This window comes from Dendrobium catenatum, unplaced genomic scaffold, assembly GCF_001605985.2.
Source record: "Dendrobium catenatum unplaced genomic scaffold, ASM160598v2 fragScaff_scaffold_1608, whole genome shotgun sequence".
Taxonomy (NCBI): Eukaryota; Viridiplantae; Streptophyta; class Magnoliopsida; order Asparagales; family Orchidaceae; genus Dendrobium; species Dendrobium catenatum.
The window spans coordinates 5516313-5538285 of record NW_021320070.1 but is presented as its reverse complement, the minus strand read 5'-3'; the positions used below and the strand labels follow the sequence as shown (position 1 = coordinate 5538285).

Genomic DNA, 21973 nt, shown 5'->3' with positions numbered 1-21973 from the left:
GGATGGCTTTCTTCTTGCTTTCTAAAACAGCTTTTCAATACAAAAATTTCTTTAATTTAAAATTTTTGTACTAAAAAGCCGTTTTAAAAAACAGTATGAAAACTATCTCAAACGAAACCTTAATCAAAATGGACATAACTCGAAAAATATCATTATTTAAGTTGTTTGATGATATAGAAAAATTTGTTAAAAAATGGCTTAAAGTAATTGACATAGTCAATTCAATTGTCAAATGCATCCTAAGGTAGGTATAGTACCGAGTGCGATAAGCTATGAGGTGTCTTTGTCATGAGGCTCAATCTTTAAAGGTTCATTCATTTTGTTGTCAAAGTTGTCATCCACACAACTCATCTTGATATGTTAGTTGAGAGCTTTAAGGACCAACCGAGAGATTGAGTTCAAGTTCTATGTATATGATGTGTGTGTGAGTTTATCCTAATTGATCTAAAGGTGAAAAAAAAAATTCATCCACAAGATAGAGTGATAATTACTATATCAAAGGGGAGACATGTTCTTATGCATTAATTATTCTGTGCGGACATCGAACGCCATCCGGAGGCCAACCAGAATGCGCCACATCACCTCTTGCTCGTACCGCGGCTCTGTACTGCTCGGTACCGCTAACATGGCTCGTTCTGGTTAGTCTTCGAACGGCGTTCTATGTTCGGTCTCCGCACAGAATAATTTCTCGTTCTTATGACCCCCAAAGCTGTAGCTCTCATTTCAGCTGAACCGACATTCTAGTTGAAATTGGTTGGTGACTCTTCTTAGGAGTTAAATGAAGAAATGGTATCTATGTTTTGAGAGAGCTCAATATAGAGAGAGGTCCAAATATGAGAAGACGAACAACAACAACAACAACAATATTAATCATTTATCCCACTATGTGGGATCAGTTACATGAATATATTTTCTTCATTGTGTCCTATTAAAAGTCAAATCATCATTGAAATCTAACAAAAGAAAAGTCATTTCTAATATTTTCAAATCAATTTTTTTTTAAGATCTCTACCTTTCTTAACATAAGCAAAATCTATTAAATAATAAACTTATTCTCCTACCTGGGTGATCAGGAGGCCACCGTTTTATGTGACCAAACAGATCTAAGAATATGAAGAAGAAAAAAAAAAAGGTGCAGCACTTAACATTGAAGAACTTACATGGGCATGTCCAGGTATGATGATATGTAAGTTTATTAAATATAAAACAGATAAATAAGAAAGCAACTGTAAGGAGACAATGAACTATTTTAAATATTATATAATTTGGTACTAACTTAAATAATCTAAGAACCATTTTGATATTTTTTTCACTATACAAACGTATTATTGCTTTCTGCTTTCCACTTTTATGCTCTCTTAAACAAGGGTTGGATGAGCTACTCCTAATCATTCCAAGTTTTTTTACAACAATGGTGTCGAACAAAACTTATTGAAGAAATTCCTTATAAAAATTTCTACAAATAATGGAGTAATCATGGAAGGATAGGGATGGCTCTTGCCTCCTTAGATTTACTAATCTAATAGAGAGGTAAATAATTGATTACCATGGATCTAAATGTAATACTGGACGCAACACATTTCTCTAACAAAAATATAAGATTTCCCCATCATTTTATGTCCAAGGATCCATTTAGAATAGCTACAGCTTTTTGTAAAGATGATTATAAAGCTGTTGGTCATAAAGTTGTTGTGCGAAAAACAACTTTTTTAAAAGCTCCTGTACAAACAGATATGTAGTATAGAAATTTTTTGAAAGCACAAAAGCAGTAGCCAAAAATAAATTATGGTCACGATCTATAAAACAAAACAGTAAGAAAGCTGACCCAAACAGTAGGCTCTATTTAGAAAAACTTTCTTATTATTTTTTAAAGCAGCTTCCTAGCGAAGAAAAAAAAAATTGTACTAAAAAACTATTTAAAGAAACAGTAAAAAAGTCGTCCCAAAAGAAGCCCTCCAAAACAAGGTCCATGGCTCGGAGGATCACTTGATGAGATGAGGAAGATCACTTACCCGTTCCTGAATAGTGAATACTTATAAATGAAACAGCCTCTATTCTTTTTTTTTTTAAAAGGCTCTATTCAATTTGCAACCATTCAAAGTGAAAATTAGTTCATTCAAAATACAGAGGCAAAACAAACTTCAAACCTTCGGAACCAAAAAAAAAAAACTGTTTCAGGCAGCTAAACGTGCTTATTTGCTGGCAGACAAAAAGTTATTCAAAAGAAAGTTCATTTAACATTGAATCCCGAAGTATACGATACCACATACTTAGTAAATGAATCATTCTTCAGATTGCCGTTGCCCCAAGCCTGGAATGTCCTCGTACCTCTTCTGCGGGTAACACAAAACAGCACTGTATTAGTAGCAGAACAGCTTTGAAGAAATTTGCCACATTGAAGAACAAATAGACGAAAAAATCAACCAAAAGGAATTAAGGCCACGTAGAAAAGCTCGTTACAAAGGGTTGAAGAAACACAGAGATGTCTCGTTTCAAATTTATTAGTCATAACCCACCAGGCTAGAACGATGTGTTATCTATAGATTCCAATATAGAAAAGGGAATTTCAATTTCGAAATAGGATATTTTTAGGGTTAAAGATGTAGGGAGCGATCAGTCATGGCTTAGTCAACAAAATAGACATCAAATTCATGCTATTTACACCAGTGATAGTTTTGAAACAGATAATTCTTCGAGTATTACTCAAATAAGGTTGGCAAAAGAATACAAAAACAAACATCAAGTCTTTATCCCACTACATGGGGTTGGCCACATAAATACTTTTCTCCATTGTGTCATGTTAAATGTCAAATTCTAATTTAAATATAATAAAAAAAGATCATTTATAATATTTCCTAACCAAGTCTTTTTATGTCAACATCTACCTTTCTTAACACAAGTCAAATCTAATACAACTACTTTCCTTACTAGTTCATCGAAAGGTTGCCGTTTTATGTGACCAAACCATCTAAAGATGACTCTCTCTGATCTTATCTTCCATTGGAGCTACACCAACATTTTCATGTATATGCTCATTTTGTATCCTGTCAATAAGAGTAAAGACGCTCATCCACCTGAGCATCCTCATCTATGCAACACTTAACTTAATATTATGCTTCTCTTTTAATGGCCAACATTCTGCACCATAAAGCATTGTAGATCTCACCACCATCTTAAAGAATTTTCCCTTAAGTTTGAGGGGTACTTTTCTATCACACAACAAGCCTGATGCATTCCTCCACTTCAACCATCCAACTTAAATTCAATTAATAAACAAGACCCGAAACTGACCCGAAAATTTCGTGTTTAGGTTGTCAACCCGTTTAACAAATAGGTTGGGTTTGGGTTTAAGTTTTCAACCTGAATGAAATATCATGTCGGGTTTAAGTTAACCCGCAAACACAAATGCAACCTGTTTGACCCATTCGTCACTTGCATTCTGGTTGCTAGTCCCGCTTTGCACTCATCACGCTCGCACTCATAGCGTTAGCATTCGCTCACTCGCCCGTGCCCTCGCCTGTCTGCTCGCATTCACCCGCCACACTAAATCGGGTTAGCATGTCGGATTGTGTCGCCACAGGTTGGGGATGGTTCGGGTTTCAATTTTCAACCGTTTGGACAAACAGGCCAAGTTCGAGACAAATGTCTTAAGAGCATGTTAATTTCGGGTTTGACGAAAACCCAACCTGAAAATCTATTTTGACACCCCTATGATTGATCGTAGCTTTATCAAATGAGGAATTGATGAAAGGGGAATTCAATGAAAATGTTTCTGATAGGGACATCAGCAGGAGATTCCGGAATGTCTATCATCGGAAGCAGCACAGAGCGACGACCTCGATCGGAAGTCTTTACGACTGATTTATATTTTGTACTAGTGTTACTTTTATTAGTTGTGACGATTGTACCCTTTATATGTTTGTGTTTGAGTTGTAGCCCCGAGGGCATTATTGTCTTTCTTTTCTATTTTTTTGGAGGCCTATATATAAGGTCCTCATCTTGTATGAGATTATTGAGGAATGAAATAAAATTTCTGCTTTCTCTCTAGAGCTTGTGAGTTCTTGAGTGGTGAAGTCCCAAGGTGTGGGCAAAGCAATACCCACCAGTCCCCGGAAGCGTTCGAGGCTCATGGTCCGATTCCTCCTCTTCTCTCACTGCCGGTCTCCCTATTCCTCCTCTCATCGGCCGCCCCTTCTCCCACCCTTCCACAAAACCGCCAAATAACTCTCCTCCACCGGCCACGCTCCCCACCTCCCACTAGACCGCCGAACTCCATCCCCTTCCTCCCCCACCGGCCAAACCCCCTTCTTTCCCAAGCCCACCGCCGGCCACACATCTTCCCCTCCCCCTCCTCTCTTAATGTGAGTTTAATCTTCATTAAGACCTGCCTAATTTAGCCCACATAATTTGAGAGAGATTTCATCCTATTCGAAATTCAAAATTTGAATTTTGAATACTTTCCAAAATTAGCCACATTAAATTAGGAAAGTTTTAAATTGAATCTAATTTAATTTGAACTTAGATTGGACCTCCTTATTTACCTCCTAATTTAGTTTCATGAATTAGAATCCTCATTAACTCCCACAAATCTCTCCCAACACCATGCATGACGCCAGCCCCCCCTTGGGATCTCCCTCCTCTCTCCTCATTAATCCCCCTCCACTTGAATTTGAATTTCAAATTCTTAAATCCCCTTTCCTATTTTACAAAAAATCTCAAACTAATTTCAGATTTTATATTATTTCCCTCTCCAAACCCAAACCCTAATTCAACCTAAACAAGCCCCTCTTCCCTTAGCCGCCCCTTCTCTCTTCCCACCCCTTGGAAACCTTCTTGCCTCATGAACTACACTCCAAGAAAGAAGGCCCTCCTCCATTGACAATCCTCTTGACTAATGCATGGCCCATCCGGATCGAGATTGTGGAGCTATCTACGATAATCACAGTTTAGTGGATACTCATCAATCCACCTTCGACCTCAAGCCATAAGGGGATAACTCCGTAGAAGATTACATCGATTACACCCTATTCACGTTGGCGTCATCAAGGGAAGAGCATCTACAATCCAAAAGTTGGCGGAACATTTGGTATCCACTCACGTCTTCTCCCTCTTTGGCGAACTTTCGTTTGGCTACTACAATAGGTACCTTCTCAACTTTGATGGCATCGCTTGATTTGCTAAGATTCTTTCCCGCTAACCCTTACTAGACAAGTTTGAGTGAGGGAAACTCAAAGTGACTTTTCTATTTGTTAAGTGTGGGATCTCTTGTTTACAATATTTAAGTTTATCTTTATGATTGAGATCATCCTCAAGTGATTATTATTCTATATTGTAATTGATTGCCTTTACATTATTGATGGACTTAAATTCTTAGCATCTAATCTTGTGAAACATTAGTTTATATTGCAAAGCTTAAATCAATTTCTTTATAATCTCTAATGCAATTCCTATTGGTTTCACATCAGTCTCCCAGACTTATTCTCAAAAGGTTGATGTTCTCAATAAAATACTAAACAAACCGGTCTTCGAAAGTATATAACAAGAAAGCTTGGAATGAAAAATATATGCTCCTATAGTCAAATGAGGAGACTTGGCAGATTTGGAAGGGTATTTGGTAGGGGAGTTCGGTTTTTAAAGTTAGCAAGCTAAATATGGCACATGGGTTGTCCAATTGGCTATCAGAATGCTGCCTAAGGTAGGTTGCGACTGCCCATATACTGCTTAAAGAAGTGTTTGCTTGAATTCAAGTATCATAAATAACTTCCCAGTTTTTCTTTCTGAATTTCTGTAACATTTCGAAATTTTGTCCCATAAACTGACAAGTAGCTTTCCTATTCAGTTGATGGAACGTGGACGCATACAAAATTGCTCTAACCTGATTCAGCACCTCTCGGTTTAGCAAGAGATCCAAATTTGGTTTGCTAAACCTGGACCGGAAGAAGAAAAGAGTCCAACATTGAACCAAGGCATGAACAGCAATCCAAATACATGCCAGATCAATCACACCGCGCAGTGAAGGTATTACCTCTAACCCTAATATCAACCTTCCTATTGCTTTAATAGCAGCCTCCCAAATGAATTTAAATTTTAAATATTTGGAATATATATATATATCAGCCTTCTTATTGCTGTGCTACCTGTGGGTATTTCTTCTCATTCTCCTAGTGGTTATCCTTTATTTGAAATGCCTAACTGTGATCAAAGGGAGGGCATTAATATTGTGGATGGTAATAATTTTTCTTTAACTATTGCTTGTGAGAATCCCCTTGATGCTTCCCCTGCTATTGGTGAGAGAATTGCTAAAGATAATACTTTTTTAGTGAGAACTTAGATGGTGTTAATGTGGAAGTTTGTGAAGTTGTTTGTATGTGAAGATACCGAGTGGTACCGAGCATGTACCTACCAGTACCGAGTAGTACCGAGCATGTACCTACCAGTACCGAGTAGTACCGAGCATGTACCTACCAGTACCGAGCATGTACCTACCAGTACCGAGCATGTACCTACCGGTACCGAGCATGTACCTGGCAGTACCGAGCATGTACTGAGCAGTACCGAGCATGTACTGAGCGGTATCGAGCATGTACCTAGCGATACCGAGCGGTACCGAGCATATACATTAGATTTTTCAACAATGAAGAGAAGAAATGGCGAAATTCACTTACAGGTCTTGGCTCTCTTGCGCGTAGAATGTGCTCTGTTTGGCCTTGATTGCGAACTTTGCCTCGAATGACAGCAGAAATAACGCAAGAACGAAGGAATGGGAAAGACGAGCTCTGTTTGGACGAGCATAAATGACGAAGGAACGGGAGGCAAAGGCAGCGGGCTCCGTTTGGCGTCGACTGCGAGCTCTCCCGGTCCGCCCTAGAAGATTTCTTTCGTGGATCGAAAAAATAGGGCTTCTCGTTCGCGGAAAAGGCTAAATAGAACGGACGATTTTATCATTTAATAATCGGACACGCGTGTCCGATTTAAATTTTAATGTTTTAGATTCCGACACTCCAATGTCGTGTCGGACACGTGTCCATGCCGTGTCCGACGCGTGTCCTTGTCCGACACGTGTCCGACACTGCATACCCTCTTTAAGAGGCGTGTCGGTGCATCATAGGTGGTTTCCCTTTCCTTTTGGAGGTTGTTTCTTCTTTCCTTTGGAGCCTTTCGGCTGGTTGCAAGTTTGTCTTGCTGGCGTTGTTGAAGCTGATTGTTGATCATCTGCCGTTTTGCTTGTTTTTTTTTCTGTTTTTTTTTTGGTTTTTTTTCTTATTGTAATAGATATGATCTCAGGCTCAATAGATTTTATTTCAAATGTTGTTCTTTAGAGGGCTTCTGATCTTTTAAAGACTTGCACTTTCTTTTTTTATAGAACGCATAGGCCCCTGTGCGGGTTTTAACAAAAAAAAAATGGAACACAAAAAATATAAAAAAAATATAAAAAAGATAAAAGAAATGGAAAAAAAAATCTACTGCATTAATATTTTAAGTTGCATAAAAAAAGAAATGGAACACAATCATACTTAAAAAAGGAAAACAATCATGCACTCGACATCAATCAGACTTATGGAGTTGACTATGGAGAAACTTTAACATCAACTGCAAAGCTAAACACCATCCAAATACTTCTATCCCTAGAAACCAACTCAACTGGTCTTTACAACAATTAGATGTAAAAAAAAAAATCATTCCTATATGACTAACTAGAAGAAACCTATAAGGAAACCTAACCAACTTTTACTCAATGTTTTAGTACTAAACATATATAAATATTTAAGATGGCTCTATGTGGGATCGAGCAATCCCCAATATCGTTGTTTGGAAAGCTCACTAAAGACATGAAAAGGATGAACTTCACACAAATCTCAAAGATCACATTCTATTTATTATAAAAAAAATATAAAAATCCAAGGAGAACAAATCACATTTCTCAAGATTTATGCAGATGATATTATTATAATAGAAGATGATCCTGAAAAAATAAAAAAATAAAAACAAAAGGCCGACTATCCAAAGAATTTTAAGTAAAAGATCTAGGGAGACTCAAATATTCCTTTGCATTCAAGTGGCACACTCAAACATTTGGGATGTTTATCTCCCACAAGAACACCCAAGATATACTAAATGAAACAATTATAATAGAATGAAAGCTCTCAAAAGCTCCAATTGATTACTGCAATAAATTTGGATAGGAAGTCAATAACCCAAAAGTTGACAAAGGGAGGTATCAAAGAATAATCGAGAAGCTAATTAGCTATCTTGCCCACACAAGATCAGACATAGCCTTTGATGTAAGCATTCTAAGTCAATTCATGTATAATCCTAAATAATTGCATCTATAAGTGACATAAAAAGCTCTTCAATATAATGATATATCAAAAAGACTTGAAGAAAATGAGACCTATTTGAGAGAAATAGAAGGCACTAGCTAAAAGCATGCACAAATGTTGATAGGGCAAGATCCATCATAGATACAAAATCTATAACGGATTATAATACCTTCGTAGGTGAATCAAATCACTTGGCAAAATTAAAAAAAAAAAATTAAGTGGTCACTAGATCTAGCGTTGAAGCTTGAATTTAAAGCAAAGGCCTAAGAAATATGTGAATTGTTGTGAATTAAAATCATCTTAAATGACTTTGCAATAAAATGAAAATATATTATAAATTTATATGGCAATAATAAATCAACAATCAATATTGCATACAACTCAGACCCACATGAATAAACCAAACACAAAATCAATCGACACTTAATCAAAGAAAAACTAGGAAGCAAATTTAAACATATCTCATATGTTCAAACACACAAGCACTTGACCAGCAACCAACCCAAGTAACAAGATCTACAGTTTAAAATATAACCACGAAGTTAGACATGAAAAATATATGCTCTACAACTTCAAGCATGCCAATGGATTCTACCTAGACCTATTTGGCAATTTGCAGAATTGCAAGCTAGTAGCCTATCCTCTGGGATAGGGTGGCAATCCGTGGGCTTGTAAAGGTGGAAATCTTTTTAAGGATTTAAGTGAAAGAAATATTTGCAAGGTGTAGAATATATTCCTTTATTTCCATAGATGCAAATCTAGAAATATGATTAAACACTTCATATTTTGTCTTAAAAATTATCATGTAATAACAATGTAATTAGTGGCTTTTATAGGAAAAATCTACCTAGACTAATCTAGAATCCTATTATAAGGCATAAGATCCCCAATGAAATACACAAAAAAATTAACTCATTTTTTCTCTCTTGAAAGACCAACAAAAATGATTTAAATATGAACTTTGATGAATCATGCACTTATAGAATTGACTAGATTGATGATAGAATTTTGTATTTCAGTTTTCCATTAAGACATTTAGTATTAATAAATTAATTGAGATATTAGCACCATTTAGCTGATAGTTGTTATCATAATAATCAATCTATGAATTTATTTGTCACTATACTAAGATAAAGTCAACATCAATTTGAGCATTCATCATAAGAATAATATCATCAGATTATTAATCAACAGCTGCTCATTTGATTCATCAACTTAAATAAACATGAGAAGTTAAATTTCACATCGAGAAACCTGCTTAATTTCAATTATAAATTAAGGTTCATATATGATCTCAAACTCACCTTTACATTCAAATTCCAATCCTAACCTCTGATCCATTATAAGTTCAATTTCACAAACATTATCTATTGTAGATGCAAACTCAAATTCAACAACGTCATATAGATATTCTGATTGTAACTGTGAATCATATTTTGCATCTAATACATCTTTAAGAGAATATTCATGAATTATAGTATCTTCAGTAGAATCATATTCAACTTGTATGGTTCTTGTATTTGTATGTTTTCAATAGGCTTTGGATGAATGTTATTAAATTTTTTGCAGGAATTGACACAATTGAAAAAAGCCCTTGTAGAATGCAATATACAAAGATCTAAATCAAACTCAAATGATATCTTCAGTGAAATGCAATTTAGTTCATTCTTAAACTGATGCCCAAGACCGTTAATAAAGCATATTAGTAACAAAATAGTTTAAAGACAAATTATGTATAAAGCTTGCACAATTATATGCAAGAAGCTTTTTATTTATAACTCTAAAATTGATTATGCAATTCATCTTGATATTCATCAAATGGTAACTATTTATCCTTTAACTATTTCATGCCAGCCCATATTAATTTTATTTTACTTGAAATGCTTAGCCCAAACAATTGAGCGTGAGACAACAACTTTGTTTGGGCAGTCTTAACATTTTCACAATCAAATAAATGGTATTATTTAAAGAACTCTTCCATACATTAATCCACCCTAAAATTTTTCTAAAACCATGCCCCCATCATTGCAAAAATCATGTTGTAGCGATCTAGAAACATGACCTACTTGATTTTATTTAAGTTGTATCATGATTTAAAATTTTAATTGATCATGTTAAATGTCCTACTTTAGTTGCAAACAGATCTCTTCTGGATTTCAGTGAACGTTTCTTCTTGTCCTCAATCTTCCTCTTTTTCTATCACGCTTGCTTGCTTCTTTTAATACTTCATTACAAGAACATATAATCTCTTCTGATTAGTGCCCCCTTCTTCTCAAGAACCTATCATATTTTTGCATATCAAATAGTTATCTTCGGGAAGGGATCAGCTTTCCTTTATTCCAATATAAATTCACTATACATCGCCTCTAGTATTCTTGAATTTAAGCATGTTCCACATTATTACAACCCATTGATAGTAGCTAATCTCAGACCACTTCAGCCCATTGATAATTGCTATTCTCAGACCACTTCACCTGATAGAAACTAAATGAATTGAACTTATTTTATCAGTTGCTTATGAGGTCCATTCCTCAAAAAGTTTATAAGTTCAGTAGCTTATTAACTACCCTTACGCTTAATTGGTTGTCAAACAACCATGATGTGATTGCTTTATCTAGGCATTGCGCTTGAATATTCCATTGTTTTAATGGACACGAATGGTGCTAACCAAGGCAAACACAGACTACTTAATTTTATTGATTTCAGAAACATTGCTTTTTCATTTTTGCAACTTCCATATGACACTAAATTGAAGTTTTGCATGAGAAATTTAAATGATGAGAGTTATTTGAAGTGAAACCAATTTGCAATGCATAAGTGGGATGAGATGAAATTTGAAGCCAACACAGATTTCCAAGGCCATGCTAGCTCACTCCTTCAGTAACCGACTAATCCACTAAGTTTAGGCCCATATACGCATCCTGTACCACTTCCAATATCATTATCTCATGATACCTGTGTTTTATCTCAAATTATTAATTTCCTACATTTTACTTTCACTACGTAACCATACCATAATTGGCTCTTTTTTCATATGCAGCTTGCTGAATGAACATCACATCTATCCAAAAAGTTTTACAAGATTTACTTTAGTGCCTTACTTAAATTTCCCATAAATCCACATAATAAAGAAAAATCAATTAAACATTCCCATTAAATGCTAGTCCAATTTATTGGCCTAACATAATGAATACTATCATCCAAATATTCATTAAATTTTATTTCTGTAGTCCTACAGAAAGCTACACAGCTCAGCAAAGCACAATGCAAAAATTAGATGCATGATTGTGCTTACTAGCTGCTATAACAATCCATAGAGATAAAATACCATATACCATTATACCATAAGGACAGTGCAACCCTTCAACAGTAGAATATGGGTTGCAAGTGAGAGTGTGAAGAAACAAACAGAGAGAGGAGAGGGTGATAGAGATGCACATTCACATCTACAAATATGCATATACAACAACAACAACATCAAGCCTTTATCGCACTACGTGGGCTCGGCTACATGAATCATTTTTCTCCATTGTTTCCTGTCAAGAGTCAAATTCTTATTTAAACCTAATAAAGAAAGGTCATTTCTAATATTTTCTAACCAAGTCTTTTTAGGTCTATCTATTTCTAATATTTTCTAACCAAGTATTTTTAGGTCTACCTCTACCTTTCATAACATAGGCCAAATCTAATATATCTATGCACCTAATAGAGTCATCGGAAGGCCTCCGTTTTACATGACCAAACCATCTAAGGCGACTCTCTCTAATCTTATCAGTTACTGGAGCTACTCAACCCTTTTCACGGATATGCTCATTATATATCCCGTCTCTAATATTATGCTTCTCTTTTAATGGCCAACATTCTGCTCTATAAAGCATTGCAGGTCTCACCACCATCTTATAAAATTTTCCATTAAGTTTGGTGGTAATTTTCTATCACAAAACAAACCCGAAGCATTCCTCCACTTCAACCATCCAACTTGAATTCTACTAATAATATCCCCATCTATTACACCATCACCCTAAACAATAAGCCCAAGATATCAAAAACGAGTACACTTATTAATGACTTGATCGCTCAAAGTCACAAACCCTCCACTAGATCTATTATTACTAAAATTACATTACATGTATCCAGTTTTAGATCTACTCAGATGAAAACCTTTAAACTCTAGGGTTGTCTTCCATAATTCGAGTTTACCTTCAACTCCCTCTATAGACTTATCAACAAGAATAATATCATTAGCTAAAAACATACACCAGGGCACATCCTCTTGCAAACGTCTAGTAAGAACATCCATGACTAAAGCAAAACGATAAGGGCTTAAGGCTGATCCTTGATGAAATCCAACTAAAATAGGAAAAAATAAACATATACAAAAATGCAAATACAACCACTGCATGTTTGTAGACACAAAAAAAAATATATGATAAAATTTCCTATAGGATAGCTAATATGCTATACGCTATCATAACTTTTGTCATTTTTTGAAACATGTTGGGAGCATTTTAAAAGTTATGAATAAGATGGGGTGTCTAGCGACTCAAGTTAAAATGTAAATTGATCACGACACAGTGTATCTGACACAATGTCATGTAGCCTGGAGAATCCAAGCACCTTGACATATCAAAAACTTACAACATCCTTATAGAAGTGAAGAAACTGGTTGTTAAAGAATTGTCACAAAGATCAAGCAAAATCAAAATTTAAGAATTTTTCCTACAGTTTTATGATGCCCTAAGAAAAAAGAATGGGAGGAAGCCCATCTTTTCATTCTAGGTAAACAATAGTATAATCAATCATAAGCATTCTTATTTGTGCTGACGAATTCTGACATGGCTTATAAAATCTAAATTGCCTAAAAAAAATGCTACAGATAAAAATAAAAGAGTTCGATTATCTACGAAACATCATTAGCACTATCCGAACTATCTAAGGTCAGTTTTGTGAATCCTCGTTTTCCAGTCCTCCTATTAGTGTGTTGTTTGAGGTGTCATGCCTATTCATCACAAATCATTTTGAACAACTTTCATCCATGTTACCTTAGGTTCACCCCATCTCCTTTCTAATCATCTGACATTAATTCTATATGCTCCTCTAATTTGTGCTTTTTTTACCAATCAATGTATAAGTTTAAACCACATAAACCTATTTTTAATTATAAATCTTCTAAAGATGTCACTCCAACCGCTCCCCTAATATAATCATTTCTTAATTTATCCTTCTAAGTTTTGTTGCATATCCATCTTAACATTCTCATCTATATCACACTCAACTTAAATTCAATTAATTTGTGCTAACTAACACTCGATCCATGGAACATCAATAGTTTAATTGTGGTTTTATTGCATTTACTTTATACATGATATTCTCTAATCGCATGATAATCCTAAGACACTTCTTCGTTTTGACTATTCAATCTTAATTTTAGAAGTTATATCCTTGTACATATAAGTAATTCCATAGCCAATACAAAATATATGAACTAAATATTTATCATTCATATAAACTTACTGTAACTGGAAACTATTGAGCCACTCTAGAAGTACTTCTACTACTAATCAGTGATCCATCATACAAAATTTTAATAATGTCAACATACATTTGACATATCAATTCTAGCGATACTCGAAGATATTCATTCATGATTTCAATAAAAATCATAAAAAGATCACTTATTTTATATGTACATTTGCATTAATTGTCTTGGCACAAATAGCTCTTACAATAGATCTTTCTAACATGAACTCAAATCAGTTCATCAAAATTGACATAATTTTTCTAAACATGTGCTTCACTCTTTCATAACTTCATTATATGGCTCATAAGTTTGATTCATCAATTGTGATAAACAAAATATCTTCATAAACAATTATTTACAAAACATGTGCAACTAATAAATAAAAAGTAGAAAATTTTAATTAATTAAGATCTTACCCCAACATTATTGTACTCCCAAAGCTTGTGGACACCATAGTCTACAATCTGAGATAAAATGCAAATATACATAAGTTAGCTGCATATATTAAAATGCTGGCACATTGAAAAAAAAAATGACAAAAAAAAAAGAACATTATGCAAGATTTCTAAATATGTCAAAGAAATTTGTAACGGTGATCTTAAAACATGGAGATCTTTCATTTGTTAGTATGGAAAAGTAAAATGATCCAGGAAAAAGAAGTAAAACCAATGATCTGTGAAACATTGGTTATTCAAAGGATTAGCCATCAGACAAAAATCTTAGATATCAATCACAAATCTTATGCCATTTTGTATTGGTTTAAGGACTTCGGAAATCAGACATATATCAGTATCAACAAATCAGGGTGGTGTAAACGAGTTAACGTAAGCAAAAGCGATCCAGAGAATTGCACTGCTTGGTTTGTGAGGTATAAGCCGAGCCAAAGCACTGTAAAGGCCAAGAAATTTTGTTCAAGGTTCAAATCAGTCGCACTCAAACCAGTACCAGGGTTGAATATGACCTCGGATTGACACCCTGAACATCAAATGTAAGATAAGCCGGATGCACGATTCTAGCCATGAAGAAGGTGGAAGAACTATTAAATATCTGACAAAATCATTCCCTAATCCAATGAACCCTCAAGTAAAATCCCACCCCCAATGTTCAGTGTCATTTTTCAATAGCCTCAAATGAAATACGCATCAAATTGCTATGCGAAAACCCTATACGAGATGTCGAGACGAACATAAAACAGTAAAGTCATATACGATCCCAAATAACTATTTCCGCAGGATAGACAAACGGAAATGATACAATGGAAAGGACGAAGGTACCCGTTCTCCCGCGAAAGCTCCGGCGACAACGAAGGTGACGTAGACGGAGTTCCGGCGCATGAGCACACGGTACAGAGATTCCCAGAGACCGCGCCCACCACTCCTCGCCGTGGATTCCATCGTTCGGCGGCGAAGGATCGCTTCTTCCTCTTCAGCAATCACAAAATCTAGGTTGCGGTGACTACCGTCGCCTGCAGCTGATTCGAAAGTCTATTTCTCCTGTGAATGACCCGGAGGAAAAATCCAAGAAATACGCCTTTTTTCTTTCTTAAGAAATATATTAAAAAAATTTCTTCAACTCAAAACTTTTGATGTAGAACGATCATGTAAGGTTGAATTACTTGAAGAATTTGCACGCTTAAGTGTTAGAAGTCATAATAATCATATCTTTACAATGAATTTTCTAACGACAAAAGAAAACACTAAGAGCGATAAAATAAGCTTAGGCTGAATCACACGCGTAAGAGTTAAGATCATAAAACAATCAAGTCAATCTAACGTTGCATACATGAATGGTTTCAACAATAAACCCCTAAATTAACAATGATAATAGTTGCTATGCAAGGACCCCTCACTCTACTCACTAGATCACTAAGGTTTTAGCGGAGGAGTATCAACACTATCTTCATGACTCTATTAAGACCACAATTAAGGAGTAACTACGAAGATAAAAGAGTCGGAGAAAGAGCTTTACCCAAAGAGAGAAGATATGTGGTTGCGATTAGGACTCCTGAGCAGAGAAAACCTTCGGCTGGATTGGCTGGAATGGGATTGGAGGCCTCCAAAACAACAAAACGAGGATTCCAAGAATATATGACAGCAATTTCCTGTTTCTGGACTTCAAGACAATAGGTGGAGTCCTCTCTAGATGCAAAAATATGTTTAGGACAGTAGTCATGCAAGTCTTGGCCATCAATCTTGATGCTTAGGGTAGCTTGAACGACAACTTGTAGTGCCTAGTAAATCCTAGGCTGCTCTTGGAGGGTTGCTAGTTAGTAGACGGGAGTGACGTGGTGGCTAAGTTGCTAGTTGGAAGTTTTCTGGATAGTCTTTCCTGGGTCAGAATGGCTAGACAGCATATTGGATCCGGTTCCTGGTGGCTAGGTTCTGTTTGAAGGGGTGATTAATTCGGCTAGGGATAGGGGAATGTGGCGGCTGAAATTGTGGTGAGATTAGGGACATTATGTTGGAGAATTAAATGGAGAAAATTAGATTGGGGAGAGAAGATGGGCCGGCGACATCATTGGGGTGGGAAGGTTTTGAGAAGGGTTTTAATGGTTGCCTAAATGGGATTAAATTTGAATGTGAAATCAAAAGAATTTGGGAGGGAAATGGGTTTAAGGATTTAATTAATTGGATTCCTAGATTAGCTCCAATTAGAGAATTTAATGCAAGGGGATGGGTGGCTAGGTGCCCGGCTAAGGAGAGAGGGAGGGAGATTAAGGGAGTGGGCCCCATGTAATTAGTGACTTTAATTCCCAAAATCTGATATTAATTTCAGATTGGAGGAAAAAGGGGGAAGTTTCCTAAGAGTTTGAAATTCAAATTAATTTGAATTTGATGTCAAATCTTTCCAATTATAGACTAATCCCGAATAGGAAACTATTGAAGATCAATTGAATGGTTCAATGGGAGGGCGAATGGAGGCCGGCGAGTGGGGAGCTGGGAGGAGGTGACGTGCAGGGAAACCCCTTTATTTTTCCGACGGTTTGGCTGAGTTGAGGAGGTGGTCAGCGGGAAATAGATGGGTGGGTTGGGCTCTCGGTTTGGGAGGGGAAAGGGGAAAGTGGTGACCGTCAGGTAGGAAGTTTCGGGAGGAAATTTGATGCAAGGAAAAAAAATAAAGATAAGAGAACCGCGAACCTTGAAATCCACCAAGATTGACGGGTACTGCAAATCACCTTCATCGGGCTTCTCCCCTCATGAACTCACTAAGAGATCAACATGAACTCACTAAAAGGTCAACAAGAACATAAAATTTTCATTATCAATAATTTATCATCCCCAAATTACAAGAAACTAGCCTATAAATAGGCCTCATGAAAAGAAAAGATGAAACGACTAAAATGCCCTTCAGGCTACAACACTACATGGCCACCCATAAAGGTAAAAAGGGAAAAGCAACAAAATAAAATAAAACACATAAATAAATAGACTCAAGATCGTAGTCATTGATCTCTGATGTCCTCATCAACATTCTTCTATAAATCACAAATAATCTTTTTGTTCACCACAATCAAATTTTGTTCAAATAAATTTCAATCAAAATTAAAATCTATCCAGTAAAATATTATTTAAAATTTTATAAATTTGTTGAATTATAAGTTCAATAAAAATTTATTTGATATTTGAATCCTATAACAATAACAACATCAAGCCTTTTTCCCACTACATGGGGTCCGCTACACATATTCTTTTTTCATTGTGCCATGTTAAAAGTCAAATTCTAGTTTAAATCTAATAAAGAAAGACCATTTCTAATATTTTCTAACCAAGTCTTTTTAGGTCTACCTCTAATACATCTACTTTCCTAGCCGTGTCATCGGAAGACCGCCATTTTATGTGTCAAAATCATATAAGGCGACTCTTTCTAATCTTATCTTCCACTAGAGCTACTCCAACCATTTCACATATATGCTCAGTTTGTATCCTATCTCTAAGGGTAAAGCCACTCATCCACATGAGCATCCTCATCTCTACAACACTTAACTTAGTATTACTCCTCTCTTTTAATGGCCAACATTTGGCACCATAAAGCATTGCAGGTATCACCACCATCTTATAGAATTTTTCCTTAAGTTTGAGGGGAACATTTCTATCACACAACAAGCCCAATACATTCCTCCACTTCAATTATCCAACTTGAATTCTGTTGATAACATCCCCATCTATTTCATCATCACTATGAATAATAGATTCAAAACATCTAAAATGTGTACTCTTATTAATGACTTGATCGCCCAAAGTCATAATCCCCTCATTAGGTCTATTACTATTAAAATTACACTTCTTATATTCGGTTTAGATCTACTCAAGCGAAAACATTTTGACTATAAGGTTAACATCCATAGTTCAAGTTTACCTTCAACTCCCTCTCTAGTCTTATCAACAAGAAGAATATCATCAGCAAAAAGCATACACCAAGGTACATCCTCTAGTAAATGTTTAGTGAGAACATCCATGACTAAAGCAAAAAGATATGGGCTTAAGGCTGATTCTTGATGTAATCCAACCGAAATAGGAAAACACTTGGCCAAACCACCTTATATTTGAACACAAGTAATAGCTCCTATATACATGTCTTTAATGATTTGAATATAAGCATTATTAACACCTTTCTTTTCAGAAACTCTTCATAGCACTTCTCTTGGAACTTTATCATATGCTTTCTCTAAATCAATAAATATCAAATGTAGGTCCTCCTAAATGTATGGCTTCCATAGTTGCAACCTAACTAGAATGAATCCAAATTGATTTTGAGAAACATTAGTATCACGCCGCAACCTACGCTCCATAACTCGCTCCGATAGTTTTAAAGTATGACATATTAACTTAATTCCTGTATAATTTGCACAATCTTATGCATCACCTTTATTCTTAAAAATAAGAATTAACACACTCATTCTCCACTCATCTAACATCTTTTTAGTCTTAAAAACAGTATTAAAAAGTTTAGTAAGCTAAGAAAGTCTTTCATCTCCTAAGCTAAGAAAGTCTTTCATCTCCTAAGCATTTCCAAACCTCTATTGGACTATCATCAGGTCCAATAGCTTTTCCACATTTCATTTTCTTTAAAGCCTCTATAACTTCGATTTTATTAATACGTCAATAAAAATATAAATCTTTATTTTCATTTAGGGTGCTAAGATCACAAAAATCAATTGTATTTTTACATTCTTCATTAAAAAGTTTAACAAAATATCTCATCCACCTTTGTTGATTATCATATTATAAGAAAATTACTTTTTTTATATTCATCCTTAATACACTTCATTTGAACTTAATCCTTACTACTCTTATCTCATTATATATATATATATATACTAGTTTTTTCACACTTCATTTTCTTTAAAACCTCTCTAACTTTGGTTTACTAATACGCTGATAAAAATTCAAAGCTTCTTATTTTTTATATTTTCTTACACATTTTGATTCCACAACCAATTATTTTTATTAATAAGAGCTTTTCATTTTGAATCACAAAGCATATCCTTTGCAACATTCTAAACGATCTAATTTTTTAATAAGAAAATAATCAATCTGAGTTTTACTATATCCATTTTTATAACTGATGAGATGCTCATCTCTTTTCTTAAATAAGGTATTAACAATTATGATGATCAGATGCTTGTCTCTTTTTTTTTAAATAAGGTATTACCAATTAAAAATTTATTAGCTAAGGAAAAATTTAATATGATTTTACCAACTTTATTTGTCATTCCAAATCCATGACCACCATAAATATTTTTAAAATTATTTACCTATCTACCAACATGATCATTTAAATCTACTCAAATAAAAACTCTTTCTTCAAGAGATATCTATTGTATTAATTATTCTAAGGCATTCCAAAATTTTAATATTTTAACTCATATTCAAACCTACTTGAGGAGCATAAATATTTATATTATTAACAATCTTAGTATCAACAATAATATTTAAAACTATAATTATATAATTAATTATATTAATTTTTATAACATTAGCCTTCAAACTCTTATCTATAATCATACTTACATCATTTCTAGTACGACTCATACCCGAATACCATAGTTTAAATAATAAACTATCAATCTCCTTAGCATTCAATCCAACTCATTTAGTTTTCTAAATGCACAAAATATTTATCTTCCTATAAATCATAATATATACTAATTTCATTAATTGTTCTGTAAGGGAACCTATATTCCAAGTCTATATCCTAATTTTAATTTCATGCACTAGCTTCTTTATCCACATTCATCCTTAATGTGGGAATCCTTAGCTTATTTAACACTGCACCCGGGCGCCGGTGCAGCAGCCCTTGAACACTTGTCGTTGTATTTAGGTTATACAATGTATTGCTTACAGGGGTGTCTTAGCATTAACACAATTTTTTTAAATGATTAATGTCATGATTATTCAATAAGTTTACGCTAGTTGTCGACTACCTAACACAATCATTTCACTTTTCTCATCTGGGACTACGGACCTGACAACAACAATGTTAAATAGGTAAGGGTTCTCACATTAAGGATGGACGTGGGCAAGGAAGTTAGTCCATGAAACTAAAATATTTGTGCAATTTATTCGATATTTGAATAAAGTTCATATTTATGAAATAGTATATTATAATATAGCATAATGTAATCTCAATTATTATAATACAATTAGTTAAACACATTTGAGGATAGAATTTTAACAATAATGCTTATATTAAATTGGAGTAGCAAATATCATATTGTGCAAATAATGCAGCAAAAAAAAAAAAGATATGATTAAATACAATAATAATGTACATAACATAACTATTTCGTTAAATATGATCACATTTTTATATCATTATAACTTACTCAAATATGATTACACATATATACACTATGAAGTGTTCAAATATGACCACAATAACAACACAATAAAATGTTATATTTAATTTCATCAAGCACTATATGTGCGCTTTTAATTTATAATTATGAATTCAAGTCAATATGCTTTGCATTGATCTTTAACAACACATTCACTTAAAGCAACAGCCCATCTACTAAAATACTTATAACATCTCTCTATAGAGACTTGTAATGCCTTTTTATAGGTATTAGAGCAAATATATGTTAATTTCAAATGTTGTGTGCGTACCTCTCATATTTAACAAAATTATTCTGATTGCCTGATAATTTTATTTTGTCGCACTCATTGATATATATGTGACATGAAATTTTATTATATAACCAATTACACTAAGATGTTAAGTAAAAAAAAAGGCACAACATATTTTTGAACATATTTTTGAATACAAAGATTCCCAACATATTTTTGAATACAAAGATTCCCACATTGAAATTCCATCAAATCAATAATGATGTAGTTGGATCGTCAGAAGAATTGGATCTGCTTGAAGGATTTAATCCCAATCCAAGGAACAAGAAAAACACAAGCTCTAAGGATTCAAAGGGTATAATATTTCATTCAATAATCACCCTCCTACTACAATGCATACCTATATAAACTAGCTATAGAAGATTCTAGAAAAATTTATAACAAACTAGATAAGATATTCCTAAGGAGAACTATTAGTTAGGATGTTCCACATCAAATAACATACAATAAATGCTAGCTAAAATAAAATGGACATTGCAATAAAATCAACCCAAAAAAGCGCCAAAGCTAAATAGATATTGCAAATAAATTAAAGCTATACAAACATACAAAGTCACTTAGATGTTGGGCAAATGGATTGAGGCTTTGTTTGAGACAGATTTATTAATGCTTTTAAAAGTAGTTTTTTAATACAAACATTTCAGTTACAAATTTTTTGTACTTAAAAGTTGTATTATGAATCTATGATCTTGATTAGCACAAAATCAAGCTACAATAGTATCTTCAAACACTGGCAAATTATTACGTTCGGTGTCCGGATTCATCCGGACACCAATCCAGACGCGCCACATCACCAAAATACACCATGAGCCAGTGTATTCGGGTGGCGTGGCGCGTCTGGATTGGGTGTCCGGACGTTCGGTGACTAGACGTAATAATTCGCCTCAAACACCAAAGCAACCACACTAAATTCAAGGCATGAGTTTATGTTATAAGCGAGCAACCTCATTTTACTACCATAAAGCACTAAATATTCTCAAAATACATTTATAATAATAATA

At 34.5% G+C, this 21973-nt stretch overlaps 1 protein-coding gene across 1 annotated transcript; it reads right to left on the bottom strand.

Annotated features, from left to right (window-relative positions):
- Window positions 1-2195: 2195 nt before the first annotated feature.
- LOC110107929 (cytochrome b-c1 complex subunit 9) lies at window positions 2196-15368 on the bottom strand. The gene is made up of 3 exons (XM_020838408.2): window positions 15117-15368; window positions 14259-14306; window positions 2196-2333 (listed from the first exon to the last, which is right to left on the bottom strand). Exons 1-3 carry the CDS (start codon window positions 15234-15236, stop codon window positions 2283-2285), a joined length of 219 nt encoding a protein of 72 aa, XP_020694067.1. The 5' UTR covers window positions 15237-15368; the 3' UTR covers window positions 2196-2282.
- Window positions 15369-21973: the final 6605 nt, after the last annotated feature.

Bases quoted from the DNA above. Each gene is read 5' to 3' on its own strand.
- LOC110107929 (XM_020838408.2), bottom strand. From the start codon at position 15,236: ATGGAATCCACGGCGAGGAGTGGTGGGCGCGGTCTCTGGGAATCTCTG. The intron at 14,307-15,116 runs GTACCTTCGTCC...ATTTTATCTCAG, and splicing joins GAGCTTTCGCGGGAGAACGG to ATTGTAGACTATGGTGTCCA. The intron at 2,334-14,258 runs GTAAGATCTTAA...TGTTACCCGCAG, and splicing joins GGGAGTACAATAATGTTGGG to AAGAGGTACGAGGACATTCC.